This window comes from Penicillium macrosclerotiorum (genome assembly GCF_028827735.1).
Source record: "Penicillium macrosclerotiorum strain IBT 26536 chromosome Unknown utg000006l_segment0_segment0, whole genome shotgun sequence".
Lineage (NCBI taxonomy): Eukaryota > Fungi > Ascomycota > Eurotiomycetes > Eurotiales > Aspergillaceae > Penicillium > Penicillium macrosclerotiorum.
Genome location: NW_026643085.1, coordinates 1,397,666 through 1,421,809, shown reverse-complemented (window position 1 = coordinate 1,421,809; position 24,144 = coordinate 1,397,666). Strand labels below are relative to the sequence as shown.

General features: G+C 51.0%; 8 protein-coding genes across 8 annotated transcripts; 1 reads left to right on the top strand and 7 right to left on the bottom strand.

Annotated features, from left to right (window-relative positions):
- Positions 1 to 215: 215 nt before the first annotated feature.
- Positions 216 to 2,116, top strand: N7462_005795 (uncharacterized protein; the record flags this gene model as incomplete). Its single annotated transcript, XM_057077513.1, has 4 exons — positions 216 to 431; positions 539 to 1,712; positions 1,771 to 1,882; positions 1,939 to 2,116. 4 exons carry the CDS (start codon positions 216 to 218, stop codon positions 2,114 to 2,116), a joined length of 1,680 nt encoding a protein of 559 aa, XP_056933093.1.
- Positions 2,117 to 2,476: 360 nt separating this feature from the next.
- On the bottom strand, positions 2,477 to 5,870 carry N7462_005794 (glycoside hydrolase family 35 protein; the record flags this gene model as incomplete). The annotated part of the gene is made up of 7 exons (XM_057077512.1): positions 2,477 to 3,810; positions 3,864 to 4,536; positions 4,590 to 4,724; positions 4,776 to 5,157; positions 5,227 to 5,529; positions 5,594 to 5,670; positions 5,736 to 5,870. The coding sequence occupies 7 exons, from the start codon at positions 5,868 to 5,870 to the stop codon at positions 2,477 to 2,479; spliced, it is 3,039 nt and encodes a 1,012-aa protein (XP_056933092.1).
- A 1,231-nt stretch (positions 5,871 to 7,101) lies between these two features.
- Positions 7,102 to 9,983, bottom strand: N7462_005793 (tRNA (cytosine-C5-)-methyltransferase; the record flags this gene model as incomplete). The annotated part of the gene is made up of 4 exons (XM_057077511.1): positions 7,102 to 7,438; positions 7,503 to 9,611; positions 9,688 to 9,893; positions 9,960 to 9,983. The coding sequence occupies 4 exons, from the start codon at positions 9,981 to 9,983 to the stop codon at positions 7,102 to 7,104; spliced, it is 2,676 nt and encodes an 891-aa protein (XP_056933091.1).
- A 514-nt stretch (positions 9,984 to 10,497) lies between these two features.
- On the bottom strand, positions 10,498 to 12,182 carry N7462_005792 (mitochondrial processing peptidase; the record flags this gene model as incomplete). The annotated part of the gene is made up of 5 exons (XM_057077510.1): positions 10,498 to 10,888; positions 10,962 to 11,656; positions 11,721 to 11,798; positions 11,853 to 11,978; positions 12,033 to 12,182. The coding sequence occupies 5 exons, from the start codon at positions 12,180 to 12,182 to the stop codon at positions 10,498 to 10,500; spliced, it is 1,440 nt and encodes a 479-aa protein (XP_056933090.1).
- Positions 12,183 to 13,899: 1,717 nt separating this feature from the next.
- On the bottom strand, positions 13,900 to 14,868 carry N7462_005791 (SDR family oxidoreductase; the record flags this gene model as incomplete). Its single annotated transcript, XM_057077509.1, has 1 exon — positions 13,900 to 14,868. The coding sequence occupies one exon, from the start codon at positions 14,866 to 14,868 to the stop codon at positions 13,900 to 13,902; it is 969 nt and encodes a 322-aa protein (XP_056933089.1).
- Positions 14,869 to 15,818: 950 nt separating this feature from the next.
- Positions 15,819 to 17,722, bottom strand: N7462_005790 (rRNA 2'-O-methyltransferase fibrillarin family protein; the record flags this gene model as incomplete). Its single annotated transcript, XM_057077508.1, has 3 exons — positions 15,819 to 16,566; positions 17,617 to 17,631; positions 17,688 to 17,722. The coding sequence occupies 3 exons, from the start codon at positions 17,720 to 17,722 to the stop codon at positions 15,819 to 15,821; spliced, it is 798 nt and encodes a 265-aa protein (XP_056933088.1).
- A 745-nt stretch (positions 17,723 to 18,467) lies between these two features.
- N7462_005789 (uncharacterized protein) lies at positions 18,468 to 19,324 on the bottom strand (the record flags this gene model as incomplete). Its single annotated transcript, XM_057077507.1, has 2 exons — positions 18,468 to 18,965; positions 19,031 to 19,324. 2 exons carry the CDS (start codon positions 19,322 to 19,324, stop codon positions 18,468 to 18,470), a joined length of 792 nt encoding a protein of 263 aa, XP_056933087.1.
- A 2,218-nt stretch (positions 19,325 to 21,542) lies between these two features.
- N7462_005788 (CCAAT displacement transcription factor COY1) lies at positions 21,543 to 23,867 on the bottom strand (the record flags this gene model as incomplete). Its single annotated transcript, XM_057077506.1, has 2 exons — positions 21,543 to 23,674; positions 23,744 to 23,867. 2 exons carry the CDS (start codon positions 23,865 to 23,867, stop codon positions 21,543 to 21,545), a joined length of 2,256 nt encoding a protein of 751 aa, XP_056933086.1.
- Between the last annotated feature and the right edge of the window lie 277 nt (positions 23,868 to 24,144).

The window sequence follows — 24,144 nt, the reverse complement described above, 5'->3', positions numbered from 1 at the left end:
AAGAAAAAAAAAAGAAAAGAGAAAACTAGGCCGATAAACCTAACACTAGGGTGCCTCATCGACCACTCAAATGATGTGATTAGCTGCAGCCCTCGTGGTACGGCACGCTAAGCGTACAAATTCTTCTTCTTCTGGAACTTTGGATCTTCGGGAAACTCAGCTTTCTTTTCTGCGGATTATCTGGTCTCCCTGAGGGTCGTGAACGGAGGAAAAAGATGACCGGCACTCTAGAGGGCCAGGACGGACCCAATAAATTGGGAAGCAGACACGCCGTCCACGATATCGAAGATCCACTCCCCCCGCCTTCGTTCCTCCTCTCCAGGGACGTGCTCCCAGACGATGGCCAGATCGTGACCCAGCAGGAGCGACTGAAGTTGATTCGCGGTCTGTCGCAACGCCATGTGCAGATGATTGCGATTGCGGGCGCAATTGTACGTCAAATCTCGGTTTGCTTGGACAACCCCTCCTCAATACCCCAGACCGTCTAACTAAAGGATTGCGAACAATCGACGCTGATGGCTGCATTGTATTTATACAGGGAACGGGCCTTTTCTTGGGTCTCGGCGGCTCCATCGCCACGGGCGGCCCTCTGGGCGCTCTGCTTGGCTATGTCTATGTCGGCTGCGTCGTGTGCGCGATTCAATTCGCCCTTGGCGAGGTCTCTGCGTTGCTGCCAGTGACCGGCTCTTTCGTGCGCCATGCTGAGATCCTGGTTGATCCCGCACTGGCCTTCGCCATCGGCTGGAATGTAGTCTATGGCTGCTTCCTGAGCGTGCCCAGCGAGATCTCCGCCAGTGTCGTGCTAATTCAGTACTGGACCGACATCAACGCCGCGGTCTGGGTCACGATCCTGATCATCTTATCCGTCGTCGTCGCTGTTTCGTTTATTGGGGTATATGGCGAGGTAGAGTTCTTCTTTGCCATCCTCAAGATCCTGCTGGTGATCTTTGTCGTCATCCTGGGCCTGGTCATCGATCTCGGCGGCGTCCCTGGTAAACCCCGCCTCGGTTTCCACTACTGGAAAGACCCGGGCCCCTTTGTTGAGTATATTTCGACCGGCTCTTGGGGTCGCTTCCTTGGCTTCTGGGCCGTGATGACCAACGCCGTTTACTCCTTCGCGGGTGTGGAGTCTCTGGCCATGGCGGCAGCCGAAACCAAGAACCCGCGCCATAACATCCCGAAGGCCTGTAAACGGGTCTTTGCGCGGGTCAGCATATTCTATCTCGCGGCCGTGCTGGTTGTTGGCATGCTGGTGTCGAGCTCCGATGATCGTCTAAGCGATGAATCTGGAACAGCCGCGCAGAGTCCGTTCGTCATTGCAGCCAGTGATGCGGGCATCAAGGCCATTCCCTCGATCGTGAACGCCATATGCCTAACCTCGGCATGGTCAGCATCTAACCAAAGTATTCTGGCCGGCACGAGAACTTTGTACGGTCTTGCAGTCAAGGGCCATGCCCCCAAAATCTTCCTCTGGACGACTAAGTGGGGTGTGCCCTATATGTGTGTTCTAGTACAGGTCCTCTTCTCTTTCCTGGCCTACATGTGCGTGTCCAACAGCGCGTTGAACGTTTTTTGGTGGTTTGTCGACTTAACAGCTGCCGGCACTCTGGTCTCATGGATCACAGTTGCTTGGAACCACATCCGTCTGCTGCAAGCATTGGACAGACAGGGCATTTCTCCGGATGCTTTGCCTTGGCATAATCGTATCACAAGTGAGTGGAAGGGTTGATTCTGACACCTCGCCGCGATGCCTACTAATATTATTTGCAGGATATACAAGCTGGTTTGCTTTGATCTCGTGCATTATAATTTTGTTGACAGGAGGATTTACCGTGTTCACGGCCGGCAACTGGGATCCTGCTTCATTTGTATCATCATATTTGTGAGTTCTCGATGCTTCAGGATGCTCAAGATAGATAGCTAATACTTCTGTTCCAGAGATATTCCCCTGGTTCTGTCTGCATACGGAGCTTACAAGCTGATTCGGCGCACCAAAGTTATTCCTTTGGAAATGGTACCCATTCGCCAGGCGCTAGAAGAGGCTGAGAATGATCCTGAAAATGTGCCCATCACGAAAGACGGCTTCCTCTCCAAAATCAATATTTTATGGGGATGATATATTATTTTCGATAGAAAGCAATCTTGCAGAGAGATACCATTACTCAACTTAATAGCGCATCTCTATCATGCATCGAATACATGAATGACAAACAAGTACAATTGTCAAGGGTGGGGATAAGTTACTAGTTGTCCCCCCCCGGGGGCCACCTCACGATGACTGAATCTGAATATAATCTAAATAATACATTATTTAATACTTGAGGTGGATTGGGCCGAGGATTTCAAGAAACACTTTTGCTTGATTAGGAATTAAGGGCCAGGATACGAGTGAATGCTTGCTTCATATTCCATTCATTCCTATTTACTGGTATCAACCCAGTCGACTATAAAATATTTACGGCCGGCATGCCCTCATTTAATATGCGCCACGACGCGCCTTGTATTTGGGCTGGTCAACCGACTCGACATCGCCCAAAGAAGTCAGAACGGGAGTCGTATTGATCAACTCCAGGTCCTCCACCTTAGCGCCATCTTCCTCCAGGGCCCACAAACTCAGCGCCAGCCAGTTAGTGCCCTGATAATTCAGAATGCCCTCAGGCACGGGGTAGGCCGACTGCGGACCAATGTTGTTCACGTACTTGCCATATTGGTATCCATTGACGTACAGCTGGACCCGGTATGCCGACGGTGGCGAGGTGCTGTTCCCGAAAGTAAAGAACAGAGGGACATCCCAACCCTGGGGCAGGTCAAGGTCAAAGCTTGCGCTATAGAAGCGGATACCTGGCTTGGAAAGACCAGTGAAAGGGCTGCTCGAGTCCCATTTTTGGGCTGGAGGCTGCGGCTGGTGGAAGCCTTGACGCTCAGCGTATAAGCCGCCCTCGTTCAGCGGACCACGAACGCTGTCCTGATAGTCCTCACCGCCCAGGTTACCGGTAAGCTTCCAAGAAACGGCGCTAGCGTCATGGCCGGATAGCGTGTAGGAGAGGATGCCGCGGGGATCCTTCATCTCCTCGGAGCCCACGGTCCAGTCCTCGTCCAGGCCCATGTTGTCAATGACCACAGTGATAACGTAGCTCTTGCCGGACTGCAAAGTGGGCAGTGTATAGGTGGCATTGTAGTCGCTATCAATGCTGATTCCGCTCCAGGAACCAACATATGTCTCATCGATCCAAACCGAGCTACCGAAAGCAGTACCGCCTTGGGTCTCGATGGAGAATGAGTCCTCCTTGCCATTGGCGGTAAAGTGACCTCTGTAAATAAGAGTGCCAGTATGGAAGCCATAGTCTGAGGAGAATAGTGAGGTGGGTGTCCTGAGCGAGTTCACACTGTTTTTGGTATAGGGTTGGTTGGCTTTAGTCCAGGCAGAGTCGTCATATGTATTCTTGATTTCGGGAAGCGTATCAATGGACTTCCATTTCAAGCCCTTCAAGCTTGGGAGTGAGATCTTTGGTGCAGTATACTTGATACTAGCCGACCAGATTCCATTCTTATCAATAGTGGACTTTGTTTTGTCTCCATTGATGAACAGGTTCTTCGCAGCGGACGGAGCACCGATCACCTCAACGGAAGTAGTAGCGTTGAAATCGGCCTGGATGTGAAGGTCGCTACCCTTGAGGTATGCATTTCGTACAAGATAACCTGCCTTCACAATGATAGAAGAAGCAGTAGTCTTTTCGGAGCTGAAACCAGGAGTAGTAGTGCCGTCTGTGGAGACCTCTGGTGTCCAGTAATTATAGGCCGAATTACGATCTATTGATGTCAGTAGGTCATCCAAATTTACCAAATCGGCATGAGGAGCTTACCAAGAAGCAAGATCTTCAGATCCCCAACCTTGACGATGCGACGAGTAGTCGAGACATCCCAGCCAATGACAATTGCGTTGCCTACTTTCTTAGACGAGATGCCGGATGATGGCCCTTCGATGACAGAGCTGCTTGATCCACGAGAGACAGCAAGCTCGTGGTGTTCCCCGGGACCACCATACAAGACAAGAACCTTCTCGTCCGCAAACTTCTTCCACGTGAAGACCTCGGCGGTCGAGTAAAGAATGTTGGTACCAGCCACATCGTAGTCAACAACATGGATCTTAGAGTCACGGCCACTAAGAGTGAGGCTGCCTCCCAGCTGGGGGATAGTGAGTTGGCCAGCACTGGTGGGAAGATTCAGCTTGTAGGTGGCCGAGTCTTCGCTTGAATAATCGGAATGGCGGATCACAAAGTACGAAGAGACTGAGCTATTGCTTCCCAAGAGAGGAGTCACAGCCAGGTCCGAATTTGTAGTATATGTTGAGGTAGTTAGACTACCAGGTGTGGTTAGAAGGTAAGAAGGAGACACCTTGGCAAAATTACCAAGCAGTTTTAGCTCGCTATATTTCTCACGGGTAATATTGCGAGATTCGGTGATAGCTGATCCATAGTCGTAGGAGGTATATCCGCCAGGGTGACCCAGGTTGCCCCAGTTGGTACCGCCGAAAATCTGCAAGATATTAGCCAGGTTGTCCGCCGCTTCCGAGATCAAAGGGCACTTACCATATACAAGTTCAGAAAAGCCACCCCGAAACTGAAGTCGTTCTTGTAGAAAACTCTCTCAAACTCGTGGTTCAAAAGGTGCGCGCAAGCATCGAAGCCATTTCCTCCCCAAGGGTCGAAGGCTCCTCCTTGGAACTGGAGCATGTTAGCCTCTTATCATCATCAAATAACCAAACCTCGACATACCTCAACCAATGAATACGGAGTATTTGGGCTCTGTTCCTCATGAAGAGTGCGGAAATTGGTAGGGAGGTATCCACTTGGCCAAGTTGCAGGGTTGGCACAGTCAAACCCAAGAGGATAGCTGTCGTGGCCATAAATGTCGACAGCTCCCGTACCCGTGCCTGGCGCATTGTGGCCTTCAGCACCGGCGTCATTGCTGATGAAAGGGACCACAACACCGGCATTACGAGCCTGGTCTTCAACGTACTGCATGTAGGCCCCATCAGGGAAGTTGTCCACACCGCAGCAAGCACCAGAATATTCATTCTCGGGCTGGTAGAGAATGATGGGTCCACCATTGGTAATTTGGCCTTTTGCAATGGTTGCAGCAACGTTGGCCACATAGCTGAATAAGTATGTGTAAGCAAATGCTAGCAATCATAGGAATATTTCGCTCCACATGGAGTATCCATACTTATCAGTAGATTTCAAGTAAGCTTCTTCACTAGTCCGCAGGGTAGCATTGACCCGTTGCAGCCAGCCTGGAAAACCACCACCAGAAACCTCCGCATTGATATAAGGGCCAGGGCGGGCCAACAGGTAGATACCAGCCTCTTTGGCTGCATCAAAAAACTTCTCGAGATCGAAAATTCCCTCGGCGGTGTAATGGCCCGGTTTGCCCTCTAGCAAGGCCCAGTCAACATAGAATGAGACACAGTTGAAGCCCAAGGCCTTGACCTTCTGGAAGATATCAATCCAGAGAGAAGGAACAGGCAATCTAGACGCAAGATCATTAGCCAATCTATGCTATCCAAAACAAAACAAACGAAATAATCATTTACCGGTATGGATGAACTTCACCACTGAAGATCATCAATCGCTCGCCATTAATGAATAGTGAGTGTTCATCCCACGTCACCTATATCGATGACAAGTTAGAATGATATGGCAGCAAAATTTTAGAAGATACCGTGCTTCGCGTACATATTTCTGCAGCTGAGCTCGTTTGACAGGATCCGGATGTTCCCGGATTGAAAACCCATCAAACTTATGACTGATCGCAGCACCTGCAGCCTGCGCAGCCAAGTAAGCCACGGCCGAGATGGTGAGAAGCTTCATGATAGCTTAAGTCGATCGAGCGCGAAATGCGAGGCACACGACCGAAATCTTTCTAAAATCGCAGGGAAGCTTGGAGAGCTTCTTGCATTTCACACCCTGCAAGGGATCGGCGGGCATTCATATACACTTGTGGTGCGACGATCGACAGACGAATCAAACCTGCCGCGGGTGGCATGCCGTACACTCCGGGGGACAAAAGCCGAACTCGGGAGCCATTTTTTGGTCCCTCATTTCTTGCTGGTCTGCGGCCTCCAAAACCCCTCGTCATGGTTTCGTCCTTTGCATCATCGACGGGGTAGCGAGAGGGCGGGGTCTTCGCTGCTATCCGCCCGGACGCTCGTGCATGCACAGGTGCATAGTAGAACACTACCGTCGTAGATGAGTGGAGGCCGCGATGCGCGGAACAGGAAGGGCGGCCGAAGATCCCCCAGTATTTGGGCGCCGGCCTGCGGGGGCTCCGCCGCCGCAATTTTTCCGCTTATCGCATAGTCAGGATTGTGTCGGGATGATGGCGATGGGGCGGGGTTGTAGATGGATGAATGAATTCCCCTGCAGCGAAATGACGAGAAGCAGAGGGGAATCAGCTGATCCTCGAGAGTCGGGAGACAACGAGACCCGCATAGCAACTACATTCGAACCATCGGCTTTTGTGCAAATCAGCTTTTGAAGTAAAGAAAAGCATAGAAAACAAATTGGATGCAATCAAGAATATATAAGACGGCTCTAGCTATCAATTGACAAGTGAGTGAGCGTGCGAGCCCCCAGATATTCGGACTAATGCCATCCGAGTCCTCCGCGATAGTTTCGACTCGCTCTGTCCATCTAACCCGCCACCATTTAATCTAAGCTGAAGCAAGCGTCTGCGGGGAAACAGGGGGAGTGAGAATTGCGTTCCGATGAATTTAACCGGTCCACCGATGATTCCCCGAGAAATGATCTTACGATGCAGATCGCTGCTTGCACGAAGCACTCGGGTATTTTCCAGTGCATTTGCGACCCCGACATCTGACGCTGAAAACCCTAAAAGGAGGCCTAGGGAAGGCAGGGCCGTATTTGTGCACGACCTCTTTAAGTCAAAATGAAAAGTATCCATGGCATTGCTTTTTAGTACATTCGGTGAGCAGCCACCGGGGGAAATGAAATCATGTAAACAATAAAGTACGGCAATATAAATCAGTCCAAAGTAGGATTGGCGTATGACGCAATGGGATCAATGCAAGAGCCCAATGTCCTAAACCGTCGTATTCATCCGATCCTCCTCATCTCCATCTTTGGAGAACGTCTCACGCTCATTCGTGATATCCTGGGTCTCCTGGCCCAGCTCGAGATTCTCGTTCTTCAGTGCAATCTCTTCAACCTCGGCCGTGGATTCGAGTGGCGTCTGGATTACAGGCGTCTCCGAACCCGAGCCATTCTCAGCCTTGCGTTCGTTAGTCTTCGCAAGAGTCGGGTTGACGAGCGGAGTGGAGTCGTTGAAGATGCGCAGCAACATCGCGCGGCGCTCCTCCTTGGGAAGCATAAGGTTCAGAGAATGCAGGGACCGCCAGAGGGGTAGCACCATAGGTTCACTAGATTTTGAGCAGTTAGTATGAGAGCAGTACTGTCTTTGAGGAGGGGTTCATATAAACATACGTCAGTCCGCTTTCCTTGCCAGTGGGGACAACACGTAGGATACTGCAGCCCATGGGAATGTCCTTCACGCGCTCGCCAATCTCGCCAAGCTCCTTCCAGCCACCGTCATTAACTTTCGGAAACATCTCGACGAGCAGTTTGCGTAGAGTCTCCCGCTCGGTCAGGACAACGTTTCGGGAATCACCGATCCAAGGCTGAATAATCTTCAAGCCATCGGTCTGAATGCGCCACCGGCAGACGTTTTCGCGCTGAGCATCCTGCTTCACGAACATCTTGACACCACAGTGAACGAACTTCATACCCGAGCCCTCGTTCATGGTCAGGATTTCGCGGGCCAGAGGACTGGTATAATAGACCGTCTTCGACGGATTTCCTGCAAGATTGCGAACCATAAAACGATCTCGAGGGAATCGCTTCGAGAGCTCGTAGAACTCAAAGATAGGGAGGAGCTCTTCATGGTTGGGGTCCAGGAACTTGTAGGGATCTTCCTGGGGAGCCTTCTTCTTCAATGGCTTATCGAACGGAAACGCGGCCGTCGGTGCAGGAGTGTTGTCGGTGGAAGTAGCAACGTTCTCAATTTCCACCGAGGCGGCGGGACGGTGGACGGGGCGGTCGCCGATTAGAACTTCCGTGCCGTCCTCAAGCTTGGTCCGCTTGGCTGGAACTTCATCCTCTAGATCATCAGCTTCACGCTTTGCGGTAGTCGAATCTTCAAGGGTTGCAGAGTATGGGGGTTGGTGGGTAGCCTCGGCAACAGAGGCATTCTTAGAAACCTCCTCCTCAACCTCTGGGTCAGCCGGGACAAGTTCATCCAACGACTCCAGCTTCTGGAAAGGCTCGCCATTCTCATTACGAGAGTCAAGCTCCTGAGCAAGAGCAGCGACCGTACCAGAAGGCTTAATGAGAGGAATGACGTTGCTGACATCCTCGGGCTTGGCCTTGATCTCGGAGGTCTTCTCGAGAACGGTGATGAAAAAGCCACCAGTGTCTTGGAGGTGAGGATAGATACGCATGCAGCGCTCAAGCGGCAAGTTGGCCTTGTCACCTGTACGTGCGAACATGCCCTCGGCCAGTCGGGCCAGGCCGTTGCCACTCTCCTGCTCTCTCTGAGCGATGACCTCTTCCCAGCTGCTCCAAATACGACCCTCACGATCCATTACCTTCCAGTTGTGCAATCCAGGTCGGCGATGGAGACCAGAAAGCTCTTGGCTGCAGTCAATAATCTTGACGTTGGCCGAGCCCCCACAGCGCTCGATGGCACTTGCAATAACAGATTCGTTTTCAACGGGGTTCATGCTGCATGTGGAGTAGACAACACGTCCGCCGACCTTCAGCATCTGAAGCGCACGGACCAAAATCCGCACCTGAGTCACATGGAGACCAAGAGCACTGGCCGGGTTCCAGTCCTTCCAGAGGTTCATGTTCTTTCGGGCAGTTCCATCGCCCGAGCAAGGGACATCAGCCAGAATGCGGTCGAACTTGAGGTATCGATTTCGGGCAGGCTTTCCGTCGGTACTGGGGTGTGGAGTAAGCTTGATAGAAGGATACATCGTGGCATCGTGGTTGGTCACAATGAGATTCGGCGAGCTCAACCGCTTCATCTGGTGAATAAGCAGGTGTGCACGTTTATAGTCACTGTCGTTGGCGATCAACAGTCCCGTGGTCCGGCCATCATCATTCAATCCCTCGGGGCCCCAAGGTTCTGGGCCAGCAGTTCCCTCCTTGACGTCCTTGGGCATCTCCCGAATCGCATCCTCCTCACCGGCGTGGATCGCCTCCATCAGCTGGGCAGACTTGCTGCCGGGAGCAGCGCACATGTCCAGAACAGCCATACCAGGCTTAATGTCAATGAGGAGAGGAGGAATCATGCTAACAAGTTCTTGGCGACTGATATTTCCAACTTCGGTCTCGGCCACGAGGAACTTCTGGAACGAAGCGAAGGGCGGGAAACGTCGGACAACCTGCTTGGGGGTCGTCATCCACCAAGCAAGCTGATCGGGATACCACGACACCGGGCGAGGGGGATCGACGGGCTGGCCCTCATACTCAATGGAAGTGATCTCGGGAACATAAAAATCCTTCAAGCGTTGCTGCACAGCAAGCGCATGTCTAATAGCAACCGGCAACTTTTAGCATTGACCCATGAAAGACGTTAAAATGTTATCGCATTCGAGTCGCCACTTACCCACGCGAGCCTGTGAAACGGAAGCTGTTTGGGAGATCCCTCTTCAAAGTAGCCCAAAACTCAGCGCGCTCCTCCTCAGGCACAAATTCAGGCTCATTGTAATAGCGCTCTAACTTCTCATTGCTCCTTGGATATTCTTGCCAATTGGTGCGGTCCGCGCGAGCTCCGCCGCCACCACCTCTGCCACCTCTGCCACCTTTGCCAGACTGCGAGTGAAGAACAAGTTAGAATCATAAATACACTTAATGATTAATTTTGCAGTGTGCACTCACTCTCTTGCCACCCCGTTTACCCATTGTGAATGTAGTTGTGTTGGTAGGCTGGCTGTCAAATTTGATAAAAAATGGCCGGAACAAGCACTAGCTTACCTAATCACCATCGTGGGGCCTACAACTGCAGCGAATCGCCGCCTTTGATATAAAACAGGCGCCGAAGGCCATCATCCTCTTGAGAGGTTGTATGCAAGGCAGGTAGGAATATAATACGTTTCTAGATGAATGCAGCGTTTTACTCGGCGAGGGAGGATGTGAAAGGGTATAATCATGTACAAGGAATTTGCTACATGGTGTAAAAGAAGAGACGAGGGAGACAAAAGAAACAAAGGAGATAGTTTGGTCTGCCACATCCCAGTGTGACAGACTGAATAGTCTACTATGGCAAACCATTAATTGCTATTTCACACAAATCAGGGTCTAAAAACAACCCAAGGCAATGATTGATAATACATTCAAACACAAACCCCCATTCACGACCCGGTGCTCCCGAGTATCAAATGGTAGTCTTTTAATCGCGAGTGGAGACACGGGGAAACTAGGACAGGTTGCGGGACATGTCATTGCGAATGCGCTGGTAGTCGAGGATACCCTCGACACTGCCAACAGCGCTCATAGCAACGTCCTGATCCCAGATCTTGCGGGTGGCAAAGTCCATAACGTCCTTCTCGGTGATCTGGCTGACGGCACGCTCAATATCCTCGGCGCCCAGGCGGCGGCCGGTGGTGATGATCTGACGGCCAATGTCTTCGGCAACGGCGGTGGTACCGTCGAGGGACAGGAGGATGGAAGCCTTGAGCTGAGCCTTAGCACGCTCAACCTCAGCAGCGGAAACGCTGTTGCACAGGCGAGTCCACTCGCGCAGGGTGAAGTGGATCAGGTCATCAAGGTTGGTCAGGTTCTCGGAAACAAGGTAGATACCCCAGAGACTATAGTTCAAGCATTGTTAGAGGACAGGAACCGCAGAGATATCGGTGGAGATCAAAGGATTGGCAAACTTACCCAGTGTCGCTGTAGCTGGTGGAGAAGCTCATGAAGCTGTTGGCAAGGTGGTGGTGGCTGACTTGAGAGCTCAGTTTGCTGCCGAGGAAGGGAGACTGGCCCATAGCACGGTCCCAGTTGCCGACGATGGCCTGGGCGACGAGGGCAGTGAAGTAGTCGTCATCCTTCCAGGAAACACCCTCAACGGCAAGAGCAATGTGAGCCGAGGGGATAGTGTCATCACGAAGGCGGACCTCAGAGCCAATGAACTCGGGGGTGCGCTTCTGCTCAGCAGTGAGAGCCAGAGCAGCGGACGTCGGGGGCTTGCTGGGGAGACCACCGAAGTGCTCCTCAGCGAGACGGACAAGCTGCTCATGGGGGACACCACCAGCACCAACCAGAACCATGCGGTCGGCAGTGTAGTTGGTCTTGATGTAGTCGGTCAGGTTGTCCCGGGAGATGGTCTGAATGTTCTCCTTGGGGCCGAGGATGGTGCGACCGAGGGGCTGGCCCTGGTAGGCGGTGGCGTGAAGATGGTCGAAGACAACTTCCTCAAGCTGCTTGTCAACCTCCTCCTGCTCGCGCAAAATCACATCACGCTCACGCTCGATGGCAGAGGCCTCGAGCTTGGAGTTCTGGAGGATATCGGACAGGATATCAACGGCCTTAGGAACGTCGGCGTTGAAGGACTTGGCATAGTAGACAGTGTTCTCGCGCTGTGCGTCTCAGTTAGCGGTGTTCTGACAGAGCAGAGGCCAATGGTGGGTTTTCCGGGCGTACCGAGGTGTAGGCGTTCAGGTGGGCGCCCATGTTCTCAATCTCCAGCTCCAATTGGTGCTGAGAGCGCTTGTTGGTGCCCTGTATCGAGTCATCAGAATATCGCCATATCGGTTAGGGGCGTAGGGATCGAACCTTGAAGGCAAGGTGCTCGAGGAAGTGCGCGGTACCGTTGGTCTTGTCAGTCTCTGACCGGCTACCGGCATCAATCCACACGCCAACGGTGGAGGTCTGGGCCCATGGCGAGTAATCGGTGGCAATCTAAGACGAATCAGCGATGATGGAGCGCAATTGATCGAATTTGATGGGACGTACGGTGAAACCGTTGGAGAGGGTAGTGGACTGGGTAGTGGACGGCAGCGCAACCGGCGACGCAAAGCCACGCTTCACGGGCTGGATGGACTTCAGAGCCGCACGGCTCTTGAGAGCCTGGTTGAGGTTGAAAGCCAAGCGGCGGGAAGCCATTGCGGACAAGTATGTGTGGGTAGGAGGGGGGAAGGGGGATGGAGAAAAGAGCTGGAGTCGGCCCTGAGGTTGAAGTTCGGGAGTCAAATTGTTCGCCCAGCTCGCCAGCCAATCACATGACCCGCTTTTCCAAACCGCCCAGGTCATCCCGATTACTTCCTTACCCGCTCCTGCGACCTACGTAAAGTTGCGACAGCCACGAGATGGCACCCTGCAGGCTGATTTTTATCGTCGCTATTTTCAAAGATTGAATATTTTGTTACAAGAATCGACACGGCCGGAGAGCAGAGATTCGCTGCTCTAAATTACTTCCAGTTGTCTTTTAGGTTTCGTGCCAACATCCTCTCGACTTTCACTTTCAGCGACATATTGCCAGAAGCCTAGCTCCTGCTGGCGCAGGTATTATCTATGATAACGGTATCACGGCCTTGACAGTGTCACCGACAGAGTCAATCTATCAGCGGGCAGTAGACTACGTCGGTCTCGGTGAGGTCAACCGCTGTTAGTGGGTCGGAAGGTCGACAGAGGGGATACTTCAACCTAGATTACACTATCTATTTGTAGTCTCGTAAGCCAGGCTTTAACAGCGACAGCAACGGTAGAAACCGTATAATTACTGAATCTCCAATAGAAGGCAGGGGTATTTTCTTTTCGAAGACGAGGCATCGAATGATGCTTTTTCTTGAGCTTTTCGCATGGGAGATATCAAAGGTGTTGATCCGCTGAACTAAAACGTATCATTTCTTGTACTTGTATTTCTCTCTCTCTCAGTGAAACAAAACTGTGACGAGGGTCTTAGCTGTGAGTTCGGCAATCAAAAGGTCACTCGTTCAAGAGGAACCGATTTATTTGTCTCAGAGATAGGTCACGGATTCGATGTTCAAAAAAAAGTTTTTTAAAAAAAAAACCACAAATTAGATTCAGGAGTGAAAGGCAGAAAGTGAAATATTGAGTGTAGGATCTCCAGGAGCAGTCTGATGATCGATATAGAAGGGATCTGAGCATAAGTACGAATCGCCTTATGTAGGGGCAAAGTGGTATTTGACACCAGCTTTCCCGGGATTGATTATGTAGGAGGTGAGGATGGTAGACTGGAAGATAGTTTAGGAAGGAAGAAAAAATAGAGGGGTCTAGGATATAAAGATATGAAGCATACTTATCATCAAGCCTGGATCTACATGAAGCCCTGGAAGATCCATCGAGAGGTGGTTTCAAGGTTAGTTCTTCTTTACTTAGCAATGGACTAGTCCGGTTCAATTTTGGGCCAATTGTCCCTTGTTGTAGTTCACAATATAAACCGAACCATATCACATCAAGATTCATTGGTAGGCTTATAGGTTACTAGGTCGCCATTCAAGATAACTGGGATCCGTGCTATATATTTTTACGGCGGATGTAGCTTCCTATGATATAAGGTACTCTAGTGGCATGAACGAATGAATTTTAATGAGGTCTGGCATTCTGTTCTGTTCACTCCTAGTTCCAACTTTCTTCTCCTTCCTTCATCTGCTCGTCTACTTCTATCTTCTCTCCGAACACTGTACGGCCCCTGTAAAGAACTTAATGGGTAAAACATGATTCATAGAAATTAGCATAGCCGGAAATCAGATATCCCATGCTTTACATACACCCAAATTGGCTCTTGAATCATTTAACATGACATGCAATAGGTCAATTCCCTCTCTCTAGAGTGACTCGGAATGGTGCATCCTTTATATCATACGAATCGGCTCGCAAATTGCCTGATATTTTCCACCATGGAAATATCCGCCGAGAATCCCAACTCGAAGGCACGATCAGTGGAAAATTGAGGCGTCCACGATTGCACGATCTTATCCGTGGCAGCATCATATTTCTCCTCCACCAGCGCCCGCCGGTCCTTGCCCCCAATCTCTTCCAATGCATCCAACATTTCTTGCACACTGACTTTCAATCCTGGCAAGTTGACGGATCGGGATTCCCCGAAAGCCTCTTTGGGGACGTCACGGGCATGAATCAGGTTCTTAATAATGGTGTGTGGTGAACAGATCCACATCTCAGTCTGTTTTCCTACAGGCAAAATCGCCGTGTTGCCATGGAATGGCTCCCGAATGATATCGCTCGCGAAGCTGCTAGCAGCCTGGGTGGGTTTCCCGGCTCGCACGGTCACCGTCGGCAACCGTACACAGCGCCCGTCCAAGAACCCTCGTCGGGAGTAGTCGTTCAACAGAGTCTCAATTATGAGCTTTTGGGACCCGTAAGAGGAGGATGGCATCGGGGGAAAGTTGGTTTCGTCAATCACAAAGCCTGGCGGTGCAGGGCCATAGACTGCCAGAGATGAAGTGAAGACCACCTTGACCCCAGGCATGGTTGTACGAAGCCGGTCCAGGATATATCGTGTCGCGTCGAGGTTCACCCGGATTCCTAGCTCGAAATTGGCCTCCGAGCCACTCGACATGATGCCATGGAGGATATACACGGTCTCATAGGGGCGGTCAGCGCTGATCAATTCGTCGACCTCGTTAGTTGAGGTTAGGTCCGCCCGAATGCAAGTCAGACGGCCGGCATGTTGCTTCGCTGAATCTGGAACTCTAGGCTCCACGACATCAGTGATCGTAACGGTTATTGAAGCCGGGGTCTTTGCAAGAAGACCAGCAGCAAGTTCCTGGCCTACGTAGCCACCAGCACCAGTAATGAGAATCGACATCTTCGTCTGACACTGCAAGAACTGTGTGGTATCGCTGCGCTCGATTATAGCACAAGAATTGGTGAAATGGAAATCAAAGAAGTAGTATATGGTACTCGGAAGTTCCCCGGTATGCGACAGTCTGTCATTATATAGTCACCGTTGGACCGACCCCGCGGGGTTGACGAGCAGTCATCTCCCTGCCCCCACGTTCATCTTCCAAGGTTGAACCCACCTCACACAGCCAATTATGGGTCCTGCGGGTGATCATATGGGCTCTGTAACCATTTTTTACTCTCAAATTTCGAGCTGATTGGATTGAGTGATGCCCGGAGTTTGATCTCGGTGAGAAATCCGATTACCGAAGCACACCGGCCCTTGGAAGGGAACCACGGGGCAAGTCCGAGATCGAGGATAATCACCACGGAGAAGCCATGTGAAAGGTAGAGGGTCAGTCTTGGCTCTGATTTTGGTCAGTGGTGAACAATATCTCAAACGGATTTGGATCGTGCTCTCACGCACTATGTGGTGCATTTCCAGTTGGAAGGGCGCAGAAAGCTTTACGCTGAGCACTCGCAGGACATAAACAGATGCGTATTTTCACCAAAACTACCTTATTCAGACCTCTACAAGTAAGGAGGCCAAACAAAGCGAACGTATTGATGTATTTATTACTGATGTTCATTCCATGGGGGAGGGAAGGCTTAAAGGAACCTACTCTTGTGACAGGTATCATCTTTACTCAACTCTCACCTCCACAATGGACACAAAATCATTTCAATGCGTGCATTTTTTTCCCATAAATCGAGACCTAGATTTTGTGACGCAAGCAATCGTAGTACATGGGCAGAGGTGACCAAGTCACAATGAAAAAGAGAAGCATTGGATACATCGCAGAACACGAGACGCCTGAGAAAAGGGAAATGGAACAGAAAAGGAGAAAGACATAACCAGGATATTAACCACCCTCTTTATGAGGAACGGGAGTAGATACCACCGACAATACAGTGATCACGCTCGAAGGGCTCCAGGGTCAGCTGCTCCTTAGGCTTAATCTTCTCCTCACGCATCTTCTGAACCTCGCGGGAGAACACAACATCGGCAGCAGCCGTGCTGTCGATACAGCTGGCCTTGATAGAGATCAGAACACCACCCTGGTCCTTGAGGAACATGTGAGCGTTCAGGCCAACGATACGGGCCTGGTCAGGCTGGGCAACATCGGCGAAGATGACATCGACCATGGGCACAAGCATGCGGTAGCGGAGAGGGTGACGGGCATCCTCAACAATGGGGATGACGTTGGTGCGGTGAGTAGCCATGCCAATCAGGTCACGGCCAGAACGGTGGGAGAACTCAACAGCATAGACGTTACCGGTGGGACCGACAATATCAGCAACGTGAGAGACGGAGGTACCGCTGGCACCACCGATGTAGAGAACCTTAGAGCCGGGCTTCATGTAAATGTTGTCCAAACCACCCAGGATACCAGCAGCAAGCTTGGATCGGAAGGGGTTCCAGACACGGTACTCGACCTTGGTGACAGCGTCATCGTCACCGGCGGGGGCCTCAACAGAGATACGCTTCTCACCATACACAGCCTCACCGGGGGTCAGGTTCTTGGTGACAAGCAGATCCTCCTTACCACCACGGGCAACGAAGACACCAGCGTGGCGGTGTCCCTCCTGTGAGAGAAAAAAAGTCCGATTAGTGCCACATTCACTACTTCGATAACTCATCGAAAGTGAGGTCAAAACTTACGATGATGACCTTAGCACCACCCTTAGCACCGGGCTTGCCGCCGCCGCGAGCACCGCCGCGACCTCCACGGCCACCACGGCCACCGCGAGCAGGGCCACCACGGCCACCACGGCCACCACCACCACGGCCGGGAGGACCACCGAAACCACCTTGAAAGTAAAATTTGATAAGTAAATTGAATAGCTAGATCACCCAGTAACAGGCAGAGGCAGGCTGTGAAAATCAAGCTTGCATCATCACAAGCTTCACTCCCATCCTGCAAACTGCTGTAAGGCGTCGAGTAGATTGGAGCACAAACCTCTGCCACCACCACGACCACCACCGCCACGGGGGGCACCACGACCACCGCGAGGACCACCACGACCACCACGAGGAGGACCGAAAGCCATTTTTATTGGATGTGAGAGCGTTCGGAAGAGAGAGGAAGGCGAAAAAACGGTGACGGCTGAGCTACAGAGAACTCAGACCAAGTGCGATCGAAATTGACGGGCTCGAATAAGAGTCAGTCGAAATTGAGGAAGGAGAACACAGTAATTGAAGTTACTGAGTCAAACAGGTAGTAAAAAAATGACCGAGAGTGCTCTGTCGCGTGCGGGTCAAAGCCGTGCTGCTCGTTGAACCGTCGAGATTTTTTTGCGCCTGCTGGATCTTTCAGAAAATCAGAACAACGCTAGTCGATTTAGGGTTAGCGTTCGGTCGTGGTGGATAATACCTCACGTGATATTCAACCTGCGTCCAGAAAGCGAGATCACGTGGTACATAAGAGCCCTGCTGTTGCTATTATGAGAGCTTTTTGGAATTTCGAGGGGAATAAGGACAGTATAGTGACTGTAAACATGTATGTATTCAGAAATAGTCTAAGTATGATTAATTTAATGCTGCACATATGAGTCTTTGTTGCTCAGAGGGCTGTAGCAGTGCTTCATGGTGACACATCCGTGACCACAAGCTTTTGAGAGATATCAATATCTGTCTCTTTGGGATTCTCCTGTTGCTGCACAATCATCTTACTATTTCACCTGGTACCTAGTCCGTCAGATCAGACATCCATTTTCATTTGCTTGGTTAACGTGACCACCAACCAAGCGAATGGATACGGAAGTGTGATTTGTTGCATCTTAGTAGTTATATGACAGCATTTTGGTTACTCAGAATCATGAATACTGTTGAATTATTACCAATCCTGTTCATCACGGATATAAGCTGGGCAATAGCAAAGATGCAACCTTCCGGTCTTGGTTAATCTATCCGGAGAACTAGATGTCTGCACGGGAAACAAGTAGGAAACTTTTAGTCTCGTGTGACGTGCTGTCTTGGATATTCAGGCAAACTCTTTTTTTCTTTTTTTTTCTTATTCCTTTCTTAATTTCTCCTTTTTACTTTGCTTCGCTGTGCTTATCATATGCAAATTCAGAATGTCAATTATACTGGCATTTTCTTGGACGTCATATGATGCTTCTTCAGTTTCAGGTTGGTAGATTGCCTTAAGCTTGCCCTGTTATTATAGGTGGCCCATGACCCCAACTCAAACACACTTAAACGTTAATTAATGCCCAACACCTCTACGCGCCGAGGCCACCAATAGATTGATTGATTGCACTAGGGATTGACATGAATCATGGGTGAAAAAAAGGCTAAAATTGGCGTTCTTCTGCAGAATAGGATGTACCACTAAATGGAAAACGGCTTTTTTCGCCTGTAGATACCAAGGATTTAATCCATCTACTCCTTCATTAACATCACAAGTTATCATAAATAAAAAATAACTATATATGGACCCGCCAGTCAAATGCCTCCAAGTCATACCCGCTTGTCCTGGCACTTTCTTTCTATGTACAAAATAGCACGGCCGGCTTCGTTGCTTATTTACCATAGATATAGTAGAGAGCAGAATACTGAATCTCAAATGCGGAATTCGCATATTCCGCGCAGGTTGATGGCGCTGCTCCTGCTGCTGTGTCTACTCGGTAGACCGAGCTCCAGGAGTACCCAGAGGGGTTAACAGTGCCCGACTTGGTAGTTAGATACAGCCAGCTCACGGCGCCATACTCGCCCTCAGCGGCTCCCTCGGGGGCGTCAAGCGATGCCTGCTTTGAGGTCATGAGGATACCGTTATTCTGACCGGCGCCCAAGTTCAGGTTGAATTCGGGAGTGGTTGAGTCATAGAAAAAATGGTGGCCCAGAAGATCCATGCCGTAGAACTGTTTATTGGCACTGCTGGGCAGGGAGGCGGAGAGGGCACTGCTAGGAAGATATTGAAGAATGTTTTCGAATTTATGCGCATAGCAGTTCGCGTTGTAAAGGCTGGCGACGGCGCCGATGGCCACAGGCGTGGCGCTAGCATCACCGCAGGTGTAGTTCTGTATTGAACCAGTAAGCTTTCAAGGCCATTCAAGTTATTATCAGGGCATATGATTATACATACCTGGGTGCCCCTGCCAAGCGCAACGAACTTGAGTTTCCCGGTCGGAGACGGCAAGCCAGTTGCGGCCGATGTTGCTGTGGCTGCGGTCGTTGGTGAAGTCGCATAGGAGGGCAGAGTGACCGATGAGGCATCACACGTTGTCGACGATGAAACGCGTTCCAATCGCTTGATTTCTCGGCTCACTTCAGACAAGTAGTTCGCCAGGTCATCGGAGTAGTCATTGGCATGGTCAAGGAAGGTTGGGGCTGCCAGGGATGCTGTAACCAGCGACAGAAGGATGGTAGTGAGACGCATTATGCGCTCTTCTCTATATCGCAGTTTATAGAGGGGGGACGGATTGGTATGGATATCGTTATCGGAAGCGGGTTTCCGATAGAACAACGATCCAACAATGGACCCTCTCGCAGTACCAGTCTAGGGCACTGAGTGACTTCGGAGAGGAGAAGGGAAGAAAAAAGAGGAGGATGGCGAAGGAGCGTTGTGAGGTAGAGGGATTGGCATGAAGGTGGATGCATTGGGTCGGGTCAGGGTACATATAGAGCCGACAACAATTGCGAGGGCATCCACGAGCATCTTGCAAAGATAGTAACAAATCAACCAACTCGAAACAACGCGAGTAACCCCGTTAGTCTATTAAAAAAGTGATCGATGCACGCTGCAGGTACTAGCAGGGATTGTCCGTTAGCGGAGAGCCGTCATTGGCGTAAGATCGCGCCCAAGGTTGGCCCTCCCAGCCTTGACGACATGCGATTCGTCGTCGGCCTCGAGCCACTTGGGCTAAATGCGCAGGCACTACGCGCTAAGCCGGACATCCCAGGAAGTGGGCGTTGTGCCGGCGGTAAGAAGGAACTCTCTTGTTGAAGAGGCCCATGCGAAGGGGCCCTCAATTCCCCGGCCTATTAATAACTTAGTCCGACAGAGGCTCCCCGGACGGGCCCAAGTGTGATCGGGCGGCTAGGAGATGCAGCTTATTTTGGCTCGGTGATTATGCAGAAATGAAAGATTCAGCATGACCAACGCAGCTCCTTAGCGGCTGGAGGATCTCCAGATATGCCAGCTATGTTAGCAATTGGGAGGATCCGAATACGCGTTGAGTGATTGGAGCAGCCCCGTTAATCCCATGTTGTTCAAGATGCTAGCCACCGGGGGGCTGGCGGGGGCGGGGCTGCCCTCCCAAGAGCAAAGTCGGAGATGTGACGAGCGCCCACTCTCAGGGCTGCTGACAGGCTACTAGACACCCCTGCAAGCCCCCTTACCCGGCCCCCTCTCTTCCATGGCCCCTCCACATTGTGGCTTGCTTGCTGCTTGAGAGGCCATGTTGCAATCGTCAATAATATCCATAGCCAATTCAAGGCATCCACAGTACCTATCTTTATCGAGACCCACGGTTGGCATTCCCCCGGCTTATTTACCCGACTGGTCAGACGGACGGAGGTCCCGAAGTATATTCTCGGAAGCAGCATACATAGCGCCTTAGGGACTCTAGGATCCTACCCGAACTGCAATGCCAAACAGGCGGATCGTCGCCGACATCATGCATTAGCTTAGGAACTCTCCTTGACGTATTCTGGAAGGATCCCATCACAGATTCGGAGAATTTGATCCTTGTTGCAATGTTGCATCTATCCCTACTTCCGTTCATGCTCCTCAGCACCTAACGGGACCCTGCCAAGCATCTCCCTATGTAGGTAGTCCAGGAATCCAACCAAGTATCTTCCATTCTTTTCTTCTTTTAGCCATAGAGAAAGGTACAATCGTCTCGTAATACATACAGCGAGGACTAGGATCTTGGATTCGCAATCCGGTGGCGTCAGATTCCACATTTATCGATGGCTTGGGCCATCTATCGCCTGCGTACCCCTCATCGATCATCTGTTTCTATGTTTCTATGTTGGGAGGCCCTCTGATGACAGCTCTAAACAGGATAGTCAATGGCTAGCGTAATCAAACTAAGAATCCCACCAAAAGGCCCAAGCTTCAGTGAGGGGAAACTGCAAAATCCTGCGGTCTATCTCCTTACTCTATGAGCCTTAAGCAGAGATAAATTTAGCTCCATCAATGCTCGCTGCCGTCACCGCTCAACTCGTCACATTTTAGTTTCTCAGTAGTCAACCGAGGTGGATCACGGGGAAATTCTTAGCGAGATTACGAATACATTCAATGGCAATGAAAAGATCATAGATATTCTGTTGGTCTTAAACGACTGTACAAAGGGGAGACCGGGATGTCGACAAAACAAGTAACGGGCAAAACAAGAAGACCGGAACCCGGCACTACCAGAGAGGGGCCGGCTTCTGTCCTTCCAAAAAAACGCCAAAAGCCGGTGTTCAGCCATGAGACAACAGCAATGAAAAGGAGATGAAGGGAAAAAAAAAACAAAACCCATGACATCAGAAACTCCAGAAACCTCGCTTCAAGCATCAAACACAAGTGCACTCCCCTTTACGAAGAGAATAGGGATTAATCGCAAGGTTTAAACAGAGATTCCAGCGTAGAGATAATATTATCCAGCTTAGCTGAAGCCCTCTTGCTGCCAATCATCCCCATGTAGCTGACCACCACTGCTGCTACCGGAACCAGCCCCACTGTTGCTGCTACGGTATGCAGCGGCGGCGGCACTGCCCACGGCACTCATGGCGCTATGCTTCTCAATCTCCATCGTACTCATCATGTAGAGCATGACAAATAACAACAGGTGGAGCGCAAAGCAATAGCCGGCGAACAGGTTCCGGCTGGTGCGATTGGCCATGATGATTCGAGTGAGCGAGAAGACGATCCGCTCGGGCAGGCTCATGCGCTTGTATGCGCGGGCGGACTCTCGGCCCCGGAACGCCGCAAAGGGTGAGATCCGGGCTTCATAGGCGGATTGATACCGGTCTATGGAGAGTCCCGAAGAAGTGTCACCCGAGGCGTAGATAGAGGTGGAGCTGGGTGCATTCGCATACGAGGAAGCAGAGGTAGATGCTCCTTGGCCACGGTTGTAGGTGGACACGTACCGAGTTTTTTCATACAACCCCAAGTTGTCTTTCTGCAGGGTTGAGACCTCCTGACGGAGAGACTTAACGGTGCTGTACATCTTCGAAAGTTCTTCCTCAAGCTCGGCATTCTTCTTCTTGAACCGATCACGTTGAGCTTGGATCATTGGAAGGAGACCAGAGCCACCACCAACTGCCTCTCCAGCACGGATAGCCTCCATGGTGTTTGCTGATGCTATGCTCTGGTCAAAACCAGAAATTATGGACGAGGTGGGAGATACCGCACCCCGGCGAGATGAGTGCGGATGCCGGGAAGTGTAAGTGCCGGCAACAGACATAGGTGAGGATGGGAAAGTATTGGCGGCTTCCTGTTGTACACGGAGAAGATCGTTCTCCAGGGTGGTCGATAGTCCCTGGGACTTTTCAAGGGCATCTTTAGTCGTGGAAAGCTCGCCATGCAGGGATTCAAGTTGGCCCTGAAGGTCACGAGTGGACACTCGCAAGACTGCAAGCTCATCTGTCAACTTTTTGTTCCGTGCCATTAGGAGCTGCTCCAACGAGTTCTTCCCCTTGGACTTGGTGGCAGCGCCGTTGGTGCCAGCCGTTTCCTCCTCATCTACCTCGTCATCACCCGCCGTGAATTCAATTGACTTGATCATCTCCAGTTCCCGGCGTATATCATCGTAGTCAGACACCTTATCGAGGCGTGAGCGCAGCTCATCCCTCTCAACTGCAGTCTTTGACGCATTTCTCTCGGCCTGCAGGAGCTTAGCTTCCCATGAGTGGCGGGTTGAGTCCTTGTCGTAGCGTGCAGCGTCCAGTTTTCGTAGCAAAGAAGAGTTTTCGGACTGAAGGCGCTGATAAGCAGGGTCATCTTCAACCGAAGCAGCTTGATCGTGGTTCGAATGCGATACGGCCTGAGCCAGCTCCAGCCGTAGCTGCTCGTTCCGCGCTTCCATATCCGCTAATCTCAAGCTTGTCTTCTCTAGATCAGCAGAAACTAGCTCGAGCTCGGCGGCAGTGGCACCACTACGAGCACCGTCGTCCTCATTATCCTCGCCTCCTAGGCGCTGAGAAACTTCATAGCTGGCTTTGAGTTCCTTGATCAGTCGCTCCTGGTTTTCGACTTTCTCCTCTAAGCTTTTCTCCTTCGCCTCCCAATTGTTTGTTTTTTCTTTCAGCACTGCTTCCCAGGACGCTTCAATCTCCTTGGCACGGGATTCTTGGCTCTCTTCAAGTTTCTTTCGCGCAGCGCGCTCTTCCTGAAGTCGCTTCTCGGTTTCCTCCTGCTGCTTTGTAAGGCGTTCGACAGATTGTTGTAATTGATCTCGCTCTGAGGTCAACTTCGGGACAGTGTCCTCGGATAATACCAGCGAATCGACAGAGGCCTCGAGGAGTGGGTAAGGGTCAGGTGCTTCGGATAGGGACGAGTATAATTGCAAGAACGAGGACGAGGATGTTTTCCCTTGGTTGGTCAAGAGATCGATGAAGGACTGGTAAGCTTTCAACAGTCCCTTATATTCGGAAAGCTTTGCATCGTCTTCCAGTTTCTTAAAGTCCTTTGTCTTTTGCGCTAGGTCCTTCCTCTGGACCAGAGCATCCCGCTGATGCGCAACAATGTCTGAAGCAGTTGTGTCGAGCTTGGCAATAGTGTTGGCCAAATCAATTCCTTGGGAGAACTCAGTCAGTCTTGGGGGGCTCGTGGGCTGCTCGTTCGGGCCATATTGCTGTCATTTACCTCGCCAGGCTGCGATAGCACGCTGGAACTTGTTGGTCTCTTCGGATAATTTGCTAGAGACCTCGGGCGAGCCGTCTTGTCGCTCCTGAGACACAAGACCCTCCGTAATGGCGAACGAATCCATGTCTGATGTTCAAACCAAGAGGTCTGCACAATCACCCCACACCAGATCGCTGTCCACCAAGGGGAAATGGGGATCGCGCGGACCTGAACAGGACACGCGGCGGTACGGGCCAATATTGTTCCGTAATGCATGGGCATCTATTGCAACGTTCGAAGGATAATTATCGCCCGTTTTATATGTACTTGATGAAATTGAAAAGTATCTGACCAAAATATCGTGTGTTCGAGGGTGCTGTGTACTTGAAACAACAATTTTATCCCCCAAGCCCTGATGTTCA